This window comes from Bufo bufo, chromosome 3, assembly GCF_905171765.1.
Source record: "Bufo bufo chromosome 3, aBufBuf1.1, whole genome shotgun sequence".
Taxonomy (NCBI): domain Eukaryota; kingdom Metazoa; phylum Chordata; class Amphibia; order Anura; family Bufonidae; genus Bufo; species Bufo bufo.
The window spans coordinates 679,750,619-679,765,079 of record NC_053391.1 but is presented as its reverse complement, the minus strand read 5'-3'; the positions used below and the strand labels follow the sequence as shown (position 1 = coordinate 679,765,079).

The 14,461-nt window shown below is 47.5% G+C and overlaps 1 protein-coding gene across 1 annotated transcript in view; it reads right to left on the bottom strand.

The window, feature by feature from the left end:
* TENM4 (teneurin transmembrane protein 4) overlaps nt 1-14,461 on the bottom strand; it is a gene marked incomplete at its 5' end in the record, with an annotated part of 222,150 nt that overhangs the window by 44,362 nt on the left and 163,327 nt on the right. The window contains 2 exon segments of the mRNA XM_040426403.1: nt 396-515; nt 11,477-11,693. Coding sequence (XP_040282337.1) covers nt 396-515; nt 11,477-11,693 — 337 coding nt within the window.

The window sequence follows — 14,461 nt, the reverse complement described above, 5'->3', positions numbered from 1 at the left end:
TCACGCCTACACAGCGAAAACCCATGGGGGGCTCAGCACTCCTGCATATGGATTGGGACGATGGAGCGGAAAGGGGGTGGGGGAGGGGGATGAGGGACCACCATTTAATTTTCACTCCTGACAGCTTGTCCATAGCAATGTCTCCTCTGGGACCGCTGGAGAATTATCATGTTGCAGCCCTCAGCTATCTGGCTACTTGGTGATAATTGCCGCTTGTGACCAGTATGGCGGCAGCTGTGCACTACTGTACGGTAGTACTGGCTGCAGGTCATGGTCTGCATAAAGCCAGCCACTGACATAACACCACTGAGATACATGCCCGGCTCCTGCAGTAGAATAGCTGGCCACCTGGCACCTGTGGCGCCGCTCAGGGCATTTCATGCTGCAGTTATTACCTGCCATCTTGTCTGCTGATGGTGTAACCTAGAAGAGGTGCATTGACGAAGCTGACGTTCACCCCAACTAGAGGGGTCCCATCTGAGGTAACCACCTGACCACGTATCACACAGACATGTCTGCAAAAGAGGAAGAGGATGAAAGAGTTAAAAGCACACAATGAAAAAAAGGTATAGAAAAATAAATAAAAAATGTAATACCCAAGACAAAATATCAATGTGGCTTCAGTTATATTCTTGTACATAGGAGCAGTATTATAGTAGTTATATCGTTATACATAGGAGGCAGTATTATAGTAGTTATATTCTTGTACATAGGAGCAGTATTATAGTAGTTATATTCTTGTACATAGGAGCAGTATTATAGTAGTTATATTCTTGTACATAGGAGGCAGTATTATAGTAGTTATATTCCTGCACATAGGAGGCAGTATTATAGTAGTTATATTCTTGTACATAGGAGCAGAATTATAGTAGTTATATTCTTGTACATAGGAGGCAGTATTATAGTAGTTATATTCTTGTACATAGGAGCAGTATTATAGTAGTTATATTCTTGTACATAGGAGCAGTATTATAGTAGTTATATTCTTGTACATAGGAGCAGTATTATAGTAGTTATATCCTTGTACATAGGAGCAGTATTATAGTAGGTATATTCCTGTACATAGGAGGCAGTATTATAGTAGTTATATTCTTGTACATAGGAGCCGGTATTATAGTAGTTATATTCTTGTACATAGGAGCAGTATTATAGTAGTTATATTCTTGTACATAGGAGGCAGTATTATAGTAGTTATATTCTTGTACATAGGAGCAGTATTATAGTAGTTATATCCTTGTACATAGGAGGCAGTATTATAGTAGTTATATCCTTGTACATAGGAGGCAGTATTATAGTAGTTATATTCCTGTACATAGGAGGCAGTATTATAGTAGTTATATTTTTGTACATAGGAGCAGTATTATAGTAGTTATATTCTTGTACATAGGAGCAGTATTATAGTAGTTATATTCTTGTACATAGGAGGCAGTATTATAGTAGTTATATTCTTGTACATAGGAGGTAGTATTATAGTAGTTATATTCTTGTACATAGGAGGCAGTATTATAGTAGTTATATTCTTGTACATAGGAGCAGTATTATAGTAGTTATATTCTTGTACATAGGAGCAGTATTACAGTAGTTATATTCTTGTACATAGGAGGCAGTATTACAGTAGTTATATTCTTGTACATAGGAGCAGTATTATAGTAGTTATATTCTTGTACATAGGAGCAGTATTATAGTAGTTATATTCTTGTACATAGGAGCAGTATTATAGTAGTTATATTCTTGTACATAGGAGGCAGTATTATAGTATATATATTCTTGTACATAGGAGTAGTATTATAGTAGTTATATTCTTGTATACAGGGACAGTATTCTAGTAGTTTTGTTCTTTTCCACAGGGGGCAGCGTATCCTCATATGCCCCGCTCTTATCCTAACCTGGTCTATTCAGAAAATGCAGAATAATTCAGTATGTCATCTGGGACGGCTCAGTGCCGGAGTCTTCCCGACTCTCCCTTAGGAGGGTTGAGTTTTGCATTATTTACAGGGTCTGTGAAGGAAACTGAAACCTGGCGGAGCAGATTGCTCAGATCACACTGATAAAAGGAGGCTCAGATGATAAAACAGATGAATACTCAGCAAAAGGATGAATAACTGAACTTCAAACCCCTGCCCCGTCCCTTATGCCGAGCGTAACAAAGACCCATGAAGCAGAATTTTTAGTTACAGTGTCATACACACAGCAATAATCTGGATCCCTGGGGAACCTTTTAGTGGCATGTGGACTACCTATGGGTCAAAAAATCCTCCTCCAAACCCAAAAGTCAAAATGGTCTCTGGGCTCTGTATCTGAAGTGGAGATGATGCGATTTCACTGCTGTACATTTCTCCTTCAAGTCAAACTCAAATTTATTGTGGTATAGGAGCCGTATCCGCTCCCCTCCCCTCCCCCGCTCCATTCATTATAACGCTCAGAAAGCTTTTGCCCCTAAGGCCTCTTTCACACGAGCGTGTCCGGATTAGTTCCGGATGCGTCCGGGTGGATTGCGGCAAACCCGCGCGAGTAGGTAAGTTTTGTCTGCGATTGCGTTCCGTTGTTCAGTTTTTATTGCGCGGGTGCAATGCGTTTTGCACTCGCGTGATAGAAAACTAAATGTGGTACCCAGACCCGATCTTCTTCACAGAAGTTCAGGTTTGGGTTCGAGGTTGTGTAGATTGTATTATTTTCCCTTATAACATGGTTATAAGGGAAAATAATAGCATTCTGAATACAGAATACATAGTAAAATAGGGCTGGAGGGGTTAAAAAAATAATAATAATAATTTAACTCCCCTTAACCCACTTGTTCGCGCAGCCGGCATCTCTTCTGTCTTCATCTTTGAGGAATAGGACCTTTGATGACGTCACTGTGCTCGTCACATGGTCCATCATATGATCTTTTACCATAGTAATGGATCATGTGACGGACCATGTGATGAGCGCAGTGACGTCATCAAAGGTCCTATTCCTCAAAGATGAAGACAGAAGAGATGCCGGCTGCGCGAACAAGTGGATTAAGGGGAGTTAAATTATTATTAATATTTTTTTAACCCCTCCAGCCCTATTTTACTATGTATTCTGTATTGAGAATGCTATTATTTTCCCTTATAACCATGTTATAAGGGAAAATAATAAAGATCGGGTCCCCATCCCGATCATCTCCTAGCAACCATGCGTTAAAATCGCACCGCATCCGCACTTGCTTGCGATTTTCACGCAGCCCCATTCACTTCTATGGGGCCTGCGTTCCGTGAAAAACGCACAAAATATAGCATGCTGCAATTTCACGCAACGCACAAGTGATGCGTGAAAATCACCGCTCATCTGCACAGCCCCATAGAAATGAATGGGTCCAGAATTCAGTGCGGGTGCAATGCGTTCACCTCACGCATTGCATCCGCGCGGAAAACTCGCCCGTGTGAAAGGGGCCTAACAGTTTGCAAACATAACAATTTCAATGTTGTAAAATTGAGATTTTTTTTTATTCTTTTTTTTAATTCTTAAAAACTTAAATATGTATTATTTCCCCCACTTTCTCTAACAGCTTAGGGTTACTTCCATGTGCACTTAAAATAGAAACGACCAGAAAGGTTCGAGAACCACTTAGACGGGAACAAAAAATAAAATAATAAATTCCTCCCTCCATTACATATGCATGCGGCAATCACAGCTGTTTCCCATCTGTAGATAAAGCTTCTGTCAACCATTTTTTTTCCCTCCGCTCATTTTTGCAAGAAAAAAAAAAAAAGATGAAGAAATTGAATAATTAGTAAAAAGGTTTCTAGCTCGCCGGGCTTTTGTACTGCCGGATGAATTTTACTTAAAAAAAGGCTTTCACATAAATATTGGGTTAGACCAATGGCTGCAGATAACCTTTAAACGGCAGCTTTTCTATGTAACATAATGCTTTATGCTCCAGTCACATCCAAAGCTGCTGTTGGCAGTTGTCTCTGCCAAGATCAACCTGTGAATGATTTCTGGACGGAAACAGCAGATCCACTGTACAGACGATGATTCAGCAGGGGGCGAGGTTACTGTAGACCCTAGACTCTCAGCCAGTGATCTGACATGCCTCGAAGGCGACTGTATGAATGAGTACGCATCTGTTCCCCGCAAAACTGCGAACACATTCGTTTCAATGGGGCCGCAAAAGATGCGGACAGCACACCGCGGGCTGTCTGCACCCGTAAGTTGTGTTCCGCAGCCCCACAAAAAAGATTTGCGGACAAGAAAAGGCATTTTGTATGATAGCGGCCACGTACGGTACGCAAAATTGCGGAACACACAAGGGCCGGTATCTGTGTTTTGCAGATCCACAATTTGCGGACTGCAAAACGCCACAGTCGTGTGAATGCGCCCTTATGCTGTGCTTTCAATAGGCAGCATGGTGTACGGGCATAGCTTTGGCGGCACTTAGTCGTAATATGTTTGATTAGGGGGCACTCCGCTTACTAACACTGAGAAAACACACTTAAGGCTATTAGGAAAATAAGAGAAAATTATAAGGGTCCAAAAATGTCCGCAGGGCTGTTTGTTGATCCCATCGCAGTTCCCAATTTTCAGGCTATGCTTCTAGCGTGAGTATGTGTACAGATATAGAACTGGTGAGGGGCCACAGCCAGTGTATATATATATACACACACACACACATTTCACACTCTGCAGGGGGGTATGGTACATTAGGAAATGTTACATCAGAACATATACACAATTTTCTGAAAGGCATACTACACTTTGTTGTAGTCTCTTAAACGGTACTCACTCTTGGCTGTTACACCTCTGCACTGTAAGTGTATTGGTACTCGTGTAACTATTTACAGTCCTTAACACGGTAGTAGTGCCAGACTTCCCCGATACAGGGTGTGATGTTAGGGCACTAGGCCTCAGGGGTGTTAACTTAGGGTTCCCCGTCTTTGCAGTTGTCCCACTCGCAGGTGCATTAGTCCTCCTATTTTTCCAGTGTTCCCAGGGCCTGAGGCACGGACCAGGGCCTTCACTTTTCTTTGGCCCAGTGGGACTACTGCTTCTTCTCTCATGGGACCCAGTTTTCCACCTTGCTTGTTGTAGGTGCCTGGTCTGTGGCCTTGCTGTCTCGGTTGCGGCAGTCTCATCTGCAGAGTTGCTGCAAGATCTGTGGCTGGCTTTGTCTGCTAAATGCAATCGTGGCAAGTCTCCAGCTGGGGCTTTTGTCCAGCAGCTGCTGCAGCAGGGCCTGTTTCACACTCACCCCCAGCAGGAGGATGAGTGCCTTACATGCAGTGCCTAATCTTTTGCTTATACATGGTTCTACCCTCTGCCTTAGACTTGGAGATATGCTAACCGTGTAGAGCTCATGTATCCAAAGGAACTGGCACTGCTCCTCACTGCTCTCTGGATGACCTTCATTCAGGGAGAAGCATGGGTGGCCAGGACTTATTCCTCCAAGTCAGAGTGGCAATGCCACTCAATTTCAGGGGAGGAGGGGGGGGGGGGGGGGTAATCATTTGTGCACTGCTGGAGCTCAGCATGCTGGTGGAGTAGTGCCCCGTCTTTCAGGTGGCTGCAGCTCCCTCACCTTACCATTACAGTGACAAAGCTGGCATTGTGCTGGCAGATGCACCTCTAGCAACTCTGCAAGATCAGACTGCTGTGCAATTTCTACCAAATCCTGCAGGATATTAAAACTATCACTGCAGCTCTGGACCTAATAAGGATCTAACTCAAAACCGGCAGGGTCCATACATTTTACAAAGGGTCTCTGTTGATCCCATCGCGGTTCCCAATTTTTAAAGCAATGCTTTCAATGACAATGCACTCCCACTCAGAGTCCCATCTACTGCCACATCAAAACTGGTAAATGTTAATGCAGCAACGATGGGTCAGCCAGTACACCTTTCTGGGTTCCCCTTCCTATAACTATGGAATGCATACAATGCCTTTAAAGTAGGGTGCTATACAATGATTTGGTTATAGGCAGAGCCAGCTTGAGTTGTATGTGAGTACTTGGGTGGCAAAGACAAACTGGAGCCCCTATCTACACCATCCTTGGTTTGGCAATGGTGGAAAGCATATTTACTAAGTTTACCAGGGGTCCTCATGCCCAAAAAAACTTATGGGCAACAAGAGGATGCCAGCACATTATGTGGCGGCACTTTCTCCAATCCTATTCTTGTTGTGTCCTATGTATTTCCATATAGTCATATGGAGGACAGCAAGGTTTAGGCCTGACAACTCGGTTCTACAGGGTTTAAGACCAACCACGGAAACCTTGCAATGAAAAAAGTGTGGAGGAGGGGTTCACTAGAAATTTAGAATTTTTTCAAATTTGGCTAAACTTTTATTTTTGTTTTTCTAAAAAAGAAAAAAAAAGTAAATTGTGTGAAAAGCAAAATTATTCCTAAATGCGGCTCAGTTCCTCGCCATGGTAGAAGTTCTTCAGTAATGGGCCTGGCGTAGTGAGGGGCATGGCACAGTCTGTGCCACTTCTGAGCGGTACTGGAAGGGGAATGCTGAAAGCTCAGGGGGTGAGAACCATTTACACAGTTTGAGAGCAGATTTACATCCAGCCGCTCTCTGAGCGAGCGCATTTATGCAGCTTAAAGCCGCTGCCACCAGAAAGGCGTGACTGCCTAATATCAGCGAGGTATGATTAGAACGTATTTCACTGGGATCCGAGGTGGGAAACAAGCAGCGAGGCTTAAGATAAACAGTCAACGGTTTTGGATTGCGTTTCCTTCTATAGACTGAGCCGCGGGTTTAATTGGGCTGAAGTCTGACACTTTACACTGTGCAGGGATAACGCACACGGTGACGTCACTGTGCAGGGATGACGCACGCGGTGACGTCACGGGGCCGGGAGGACGCACGCGGTGACGTCACGGGGCCGGGAGGACGCACGCGGTGACGTCACGGGGCCGGGAGGACGCACGCGGTGACGTCACGGGGCCGGGAGGACGCACGCGGTGACGTCACGGGGCCGGGAGGACGCACGCGGTGACGTCACGGGGCCGGGAGGACGCACGCGGTGACGTCACGGGGCCGGGAGGACGCACGCGCTGACGTCACGGGGCCGGGAGGACGCACGCGCTGACGTCACGGGGCCGGGAGGACGCACGCGCTGACGTCACGGGGCCGGGAGGACGCACGCGCTGACGTCACGGGGCCGGGAGGACGCACGCGCTGACGTCACGGGGCCGGGAGGACGCACGCGCTGACGTCACGGGGCCGGGAGGACGCACGCGCTGACGTCACGGGGCCGGGAGGACGCACGCGCTGACGTCACGGGGCCGGGAGGACGCACGCGCTGACGTCACGGGGCCGGGAGGACGCACGCGCTGACGTCACGGGGCCGGGAGGACGCACGCGCTGACGTCACGGGGCCGGGAGGACGCACGCGCTGACGTCACGGGGCCGGGAGGACGCACGCGCTGACGTCACGGGGCCGGGAGGACGCACGCGCTGACGTCACGGGGCCGGGAGGACGCACGCGCTGACGTCACGGGGCCGGGAGGACGCACGCGCTGACGTCACGGGGCCGGGAGGACGCACGCGCTGACGTCACGGGGCCGGGAGGACGCACGCGCTGACGTCACGGGGCCGGGAGGACGCACGCGCTGACGTCACGGGGCCGGGAGGACGCACGCGCTGACGTCACGGGGCCGGGAGGACGCACGCGCTGACGTCACGGGGCCGGGAGGACGCACGCGCTGACGTCACGGGGCCGGGAGGACGCACGCGCTGACGTCACGGGGCCGGGAGGACGCACGCGCTGACGTCACGGGGCCGGGAGGACGCACGCGCTGACGTCACGGGGCCGGGAGGACGCACGCGCTGACGTCACGGGGCCGGGAGGACGCACGCGGTGACGTCACGGGGCCGGGAGGACGCACGCGGTGACGTCACGGGGCCGGGAGGACGCACGCGGTGACGTCACGGGGCCGGGAGGACGCACGCGGTGACGTCACGGGGCCGGGAGGACGCACGCGGTGACGTCACAGGGCCGGGATAACGCACTCGGTGACGTCAAAGGGCCGGGATAACGCACACGGTGACGTCACAGTGCAGGGAAAACTCACACAGGGACATCACAGGGCAGGGATAAGGCACACGGTGACGTCACCATACAGGCATAATACAAATAGTGATGTCACATTAATACAACTGCACTCTACGTGTGTGAGACTGAGCCCCCAGGTATTCGGGCTCTACCTGCCCGGCTGCTGCTCCTGTAGTTTTGCCCGTGAGACATAGGTTTCTGTAGAAGCGATGCCTCCTCACAGCTCCGCACATATGGAGCCCAATAAAGCACCTCACTATTGGTTGTCAAATCCATACAAAATGTAACAGAAAAACGCACACAAGCAGCTGTAAAACACCTGCGGCCTCAGGATATATATGTATCTCCTCTCCTGCAGCTTTATTACATCCCAGTAATTACAGCGCCGCCATCTCTGTGGGACAGATCCTGGGACACCAACCAGCTGATGGTTTCCAGCACTTCTTACACTGCACTATATATACAGTATATTTATTGTACATGACATTGGCCGACTATACTCAGGGCGGCACACAGAACCTCCAGAAGTCACTGTGATATTCGGCTCCCTGGACCTTCATACTTTACTGACGGCTAAAGGGGTTGTCACGCTTCAGTAAGAGGCGTCTATCATAGAGACAAAGTTAATACAAGGCACTTACTAATGTATTGTGATTGTCCATATTGCCTCCTGTGCTGGCTGGATTCATTTTTCCATCACATTATACACTGCTCGTTTCCATGGTTACGACCACCCTGCAATCCATCAGCGGTGGCCGTACTTGCACTCTATAGGAAAAAGCACCAGCCTATGGTCCTGGCCACCAGAGAGGCTGCTTTTTCCTATAATGTGCAAGCACGACCGCCGCTGATGGATTGCAGGGTGGTCGTAACCATGGAAACGAGCAGTGTATAATGTGATGGAAAAATGAATCCAGCCAGCACAGGAGGCAATATGGACAATCACAGTACATTAGTAAGTGCCTTGTATTAACTTTGTCTCTATGATAAACGCCGCTTGCTGAAGTGAGACGACCTCTTCATCAGTGAAGAACGTCACATAAAACAGTAAATGGAGACTACGGCCTGAATGCAGAGGGAATCCTATAGGTGTCATCCCAGGTATGGCCGCCCTACCCCACTGCTGCCATTAATAGAGCCCTATAACGGGATAGGCGCCATCGTTCAGCGTCAGCCTTAAAGGGACATATCAGTTTAGAAGGCTACGAATGTAACATACTTTAGTGGAAAAAATTAAAAAAATTTCTACTTTTTTATTTCTTGTGTTGATTATTCTGTATAGACATTGTGCAGCACATGGCAGCAGAGCATTATGGAGGATCCACTAGGGGGCAGCGTGCATCTTCCCTAAATTACCTTTACTCACTTTTTTTTTTTTTTTTATCGTTTTTTTGGTAAATTTCACAGAATTTCTTTGCAGCAGTACGCTGTGTTCAAGATTCTTCTAGCCCAGATCTTCTTGAAAATGCTACATTTTAAAATTTAAACAATGCCTAAAAAAAATATATATATTCCCCAAATTCCAAGGCCCATATACACGCAACTCTGTGGCCGCACTTAAAAATTTGGGTAATTGCCCTTTAAGTATTTCCCTTCCCCCAGCGGAAGCGCAACGGGAATTTCTGTATCGGGGCCTCCACCTACAATGGGCAATTTATGACGCAGGTGGGTGCTTAGGTGGTACGGATCCGTACAGCCCCAATGCATTCTGAGTGGATGCGGATCCAATCAGAATGCATCAGTTTGGCCAGAATGCAGCGTTTTGGTGTCCGCCTGGCCGTGCGGAGCCAAACGGATCCGTCCAGACTTACAATGCAAGTCAATGGGGACGGATCCGTTTGACGTTGACACAATATGGTGCAATTGCAAACGGATCCGTCCCCTATTGACTTTCAATGTAAAGTCAGAAGTCCCTATTAATATACCATAGGATCGGAGTTTTTCCAATCCGATGGTATATTCTAACTTGAAGCGTCCCCATCACCATGGGAACGCCTCTAGGTTAGAATATACCATCGGATTTGAGTTAGATCGTGAAACTCAGATCCGACAGTATATTCTAACACAGAGGCGTTCCCATAGTGATGGGGACGCTTCAAGTTAGAATATACTAAAAGAACTGTGTACATAACTGCCCCCTGCCGGCCGCACTGGCCACCAATGAGTTAAAAACAAGGGGGGGGGAGGGGGGCCGGCCACTCTGGCCACCAATGAGTTAAAAACAGGGGGGGAGGGAGGGGGGGCCGGCCGCACTGGCCACCAATGAGTTAAAAACAGGGGAGGGAGGGGGGGCCGGGGGCAGTGGCCACCAATGAGTTAAAATCAGGGGGGTGAGGGAGGGGGGCCGGCCGCACTGGCCACCAATGAGTTAAATACAGGGGAGGGAGGGAGGGAGGGGGGGTCTGCCCCCCAATAATTGTGCGGATCACAGCCCCCTGTAAGAGATCGGGTGCTGCCAGGCAGCAGGGGGCAGTCATGTACACAGTTCTTAGTATATTCTAACTTGAAGCGTCCCCATCACTATGGGAACGCCTCTGTGTTAGAATATACTGTCGGATCTGAGTTTTCACGAAGTGAAAAATCAGATCTGAAAAAAACAGTTATGCAGACGGATCCGTTCTGAACGGATGCAATCGTTTACATTATAGGAGCGGATCCGTCTGTTCAGACACCAGACGGATCCGCTCCGAACGCAAGTGTGAAAGTAGCCTTAGGTGGAATCCCCCTTTAAACTCAGCATAGAACTATAAACTGATGCAGTAAATGGCATTGGAAACCATTAACAAGCTGCTGTTGATGGATCCGCTGCGTCTCTATGCGGTCTGGTCTGTATTGGGTATTTACAAATGTGACCAAAAAAAGGAAAACAAGCTCCGTCAGCAGCTACAGGTAGGTAGCCTCCTTGTTGATGGTTTCCAATTTGCAACATGTTTGTTCTTCCACTGTTAGGAGAGAGGAGCTTAATATGTATTGTACAGATTCTGGACCCGACGATTGCGTCAAACGTTGCAACAAAAGCCGCTCCATCGATGCATAAAGAATACGGAGATGGAGCAGCTGGGTGCGTAATGTCATACCTGGGTGGAGGGTCTTTACTGTCCAAACACAGATGGTTGGGGATACAGCCCCCTCCTATCCCTCAACCTGGCATCATATCCTATGACAACAAGTGTGGGGGGGGGGCATATGTACGTCTCCAACAACGGTGACAACCACGAATGGCTGCCATTATGGCGCAGCAGGGTCACCCAGCAGTATAGTTATACTATACAATACAGATTTACATCTCGTTCCCCATCAGACTTTGGATAATACAGATGTAGCAGAGGTGACTCCGTCAGTTAACTGCAGGATTTCCTGGAATCCTATACCGCAGATGACCAACTGAGCTCTGCTACACCTGACCGGTTTTACCTCTGGTACACAAATAAATAGATCCGTTTTTTTACTCACCCGCCATCAAATGGATTCTCTCCCGGAATGAAATGCGTGCTGCCCCGGCCGATCAAAAATTTTATGCGGTGATAGAAGGACTGAAGGTTCTGGTGGGAGACGGGGACTTGTGTTTCCTGGATGATATCCAGAGGGTCCGGCGAGCCCAGGCACAATGCATTGGTCTGACAGATTTGTTGCAGGCAGCAGTCGGGGTCCAAGCAATCCGTCAACCCGTCTGCAAAAAGAAAAATTCAAAAATATTAATATCATTTTTAGTAATTGTGTATTGAGGCAGACTGGGGCCCCCAAGCATCAATGGTGAAGGGGCCCCTAACCAACCACTAAAGCCGTGCTGCACTTGATCCAGGGCCGATCCTACACGGGGTGCAGTGGGTGCCCCGCACCCCAGCGCTGTCACCCGAAAGGCGGCGAGCGAGCCGCCGGGACTTTTTTTTTTTTGACTTTTTTTTTTTTTAAGCCGAGCCGCCGATTCGCCGAGGAATCTGACGACCAGTGTTCCCTCTAAGCTGCGCGGGTGGGCGGCCGCGCAGCAATTATTGTGGCCCCGCCCCGCTCACAATTTTATAATGCCCGCTCACTCAGCTGTGCCGGCCCCCAGCTGATTCCCCCGCTGTTTTGCTGGCTGACGCCGCCTGCCGCACGGTCAGTTCATTTACAATACCTGGCTGTGGGCTGCCGGTGGGCGGTGGCTAGTATTCAAATAGGGGGGCGGAGTTTTGGACCCGCCGGAGGCAGAGAGGGAGTGCGTGCTGTGCGGCGCAGGCTGAGGTCACGTCACGTCACGTTACATCTGAGTACCCTGCGCGCCTGGCCGCCTGCTAGCTGGTGAGGTGAGGGCATATAAAAAAAGAAGTATGTACCCCCCCCCTGTCCCACAGTGCTACGAATCCTCTGTTGTCCCCTGTATTACCCTGATACCCATCAGTTATATAATATATCTGAGGGGTATCAGGGTAAATTATACAGGGGGTAATATAACTAGGGGTATCAGGGTACATGAGGGGTAATATAACTGAGGAGGAGGGCTAGGCTACTATCAGACATTATACAGGGGTAATATAACTTATCTTACCCCTCACCCCTGTATTATGTCCCTGATAGCCCTCCTCACTTATATTACCCCTGTATAATGTACCCTGATAGATACCCCTTAGTTATATTACCCCTGTATAATGTACCCTGATACCCCTCAGTTATATAATATAACTGAGGGGTATCAGGTTAAAATATACAGGGCGGGGTAATATAACTAAGGGGTATCAGGGGACATTATTATACAGGGGTAATATAACTTATATTACCCCGGTATAGTGTACACTGATACCCCTTAGTTATATTACCCCCTGTATAATTTACCTGATACCCCTCAGTTATATTACCCCTGTATAATGTCCCCCATAACAGTGTGTGTTATCCACAGATCCCCCATAACAATGTGTCATCCACAGATCCCCCAAATTATTTTAAAAACCTGCTGTTTCTCTAGATGACCTTATGTTTATGGTAGTGGTAATAGAGTCTCAATGGTCTATAAAAGCAGCTACACTATTTTTACAGACCTTTGAGACTCTATTAACACTACTATTAACTATTAACATAAGGTCATCTAGACTAGAAAAAGCAGGTTTTTAAAATTCTTATTTTTCCCATTTAGGTGTTAGAGCAATCTAATGAAAGTTATGTTTTAACACCTAAAGAGAAAGAAAAAATAAATAAAAACCTACGGTTTCTCTAGATGACCTTATGTTGATAGTAGTGTTAATAGAGTTTCAATGCTTTGTATAGACCCTTGAGACTCTATTACCACTACTATCAGCATAAGGTCATCTAGAGAAACAGCAGCTTTTTTTAATTATTTTTTCCTTTAGGTATTAGAGCAATCAAATGAAAGTTATGTTTTAACATAAGGGTCAGAAACTGGGTTTTGACTAAGTTATTGTCAAAGCAAATTGGTGGGGCTGAAGTTGGGGGCTGAAGTTGTTGCCATAGAAACATTGTAAAGGGGAGGAGTTAGTAAGATAACCACGCCCATGTGGGGGCGCCAGAAATATTTCTGCACCCAGGCGCCTGTGACCCTAGGATCGGCCCTGACTTGATCACATTTGCCGTTTGGTTGCCTATAAATCAGATTCAAACCCTGGTCTCCAGTTTGCAAAAAAACAAAACAGTGCCCTGTTTGTCCTGTAGGTGGTGCTGTGCGAGTGATGGTTACACATGTCACATGGGGAAGGGGATGCAGGAGACAAGAACCACGTGTGGACTGCAGGACCCCGACAACCCTCTGCTGGAGAAACAGAGACAACATTCCCCTAACGGTTATTGGAAACCGTCAACAAGCATGCGGTCATACACCCTTATAGATAGATGAGCCGGGTTCATAGAAAGCAGAGGGTCAGTTAGTATTTCCTGTATCAGATTCTTGTACAGGGATACTGGGAGATTTCTGAAGCTGGCAGAATAGTGAGTGCAGCTCTGGAGTATAATACAGGATGTAACTAAGTATCAGTACAGGATAAGTAATGTAATGTATGTACACAGTGACTGCACCAGCAGAATAGTGAGTGCAGCTCTGGAGTATAATACAGGATGTAACTCAGGATCAGTACAGGATAAGTAATGTAATGTATGTACACAGTGACTGCACCAGCAGAATAGTGAGTGCAGCTCTGGAGTATAATACAGGATGTAACTCAGGATCAGTACAGGATAAGTAATGTAATGTATGTACACAGTGACTGCACCAGCAGAATAGTGAGTGCAGCTCTGGAGTATAATACAGGATGTAACTCAGGATCAGTACAGGATAAGTAATGTAATGTAATGTATGTACACAGTGACTGCACCAGCAGAATAGTGAGTGCAGCTCTGGAGTATAATGCAGGATGTAACTCAGGATCAGTACAGGATAAGTAATGTAATGTAATGTATGTACACAGTGACTGCACCAGCAGAATAGTGAGTGCAGCTCTGGAGTATAATGCA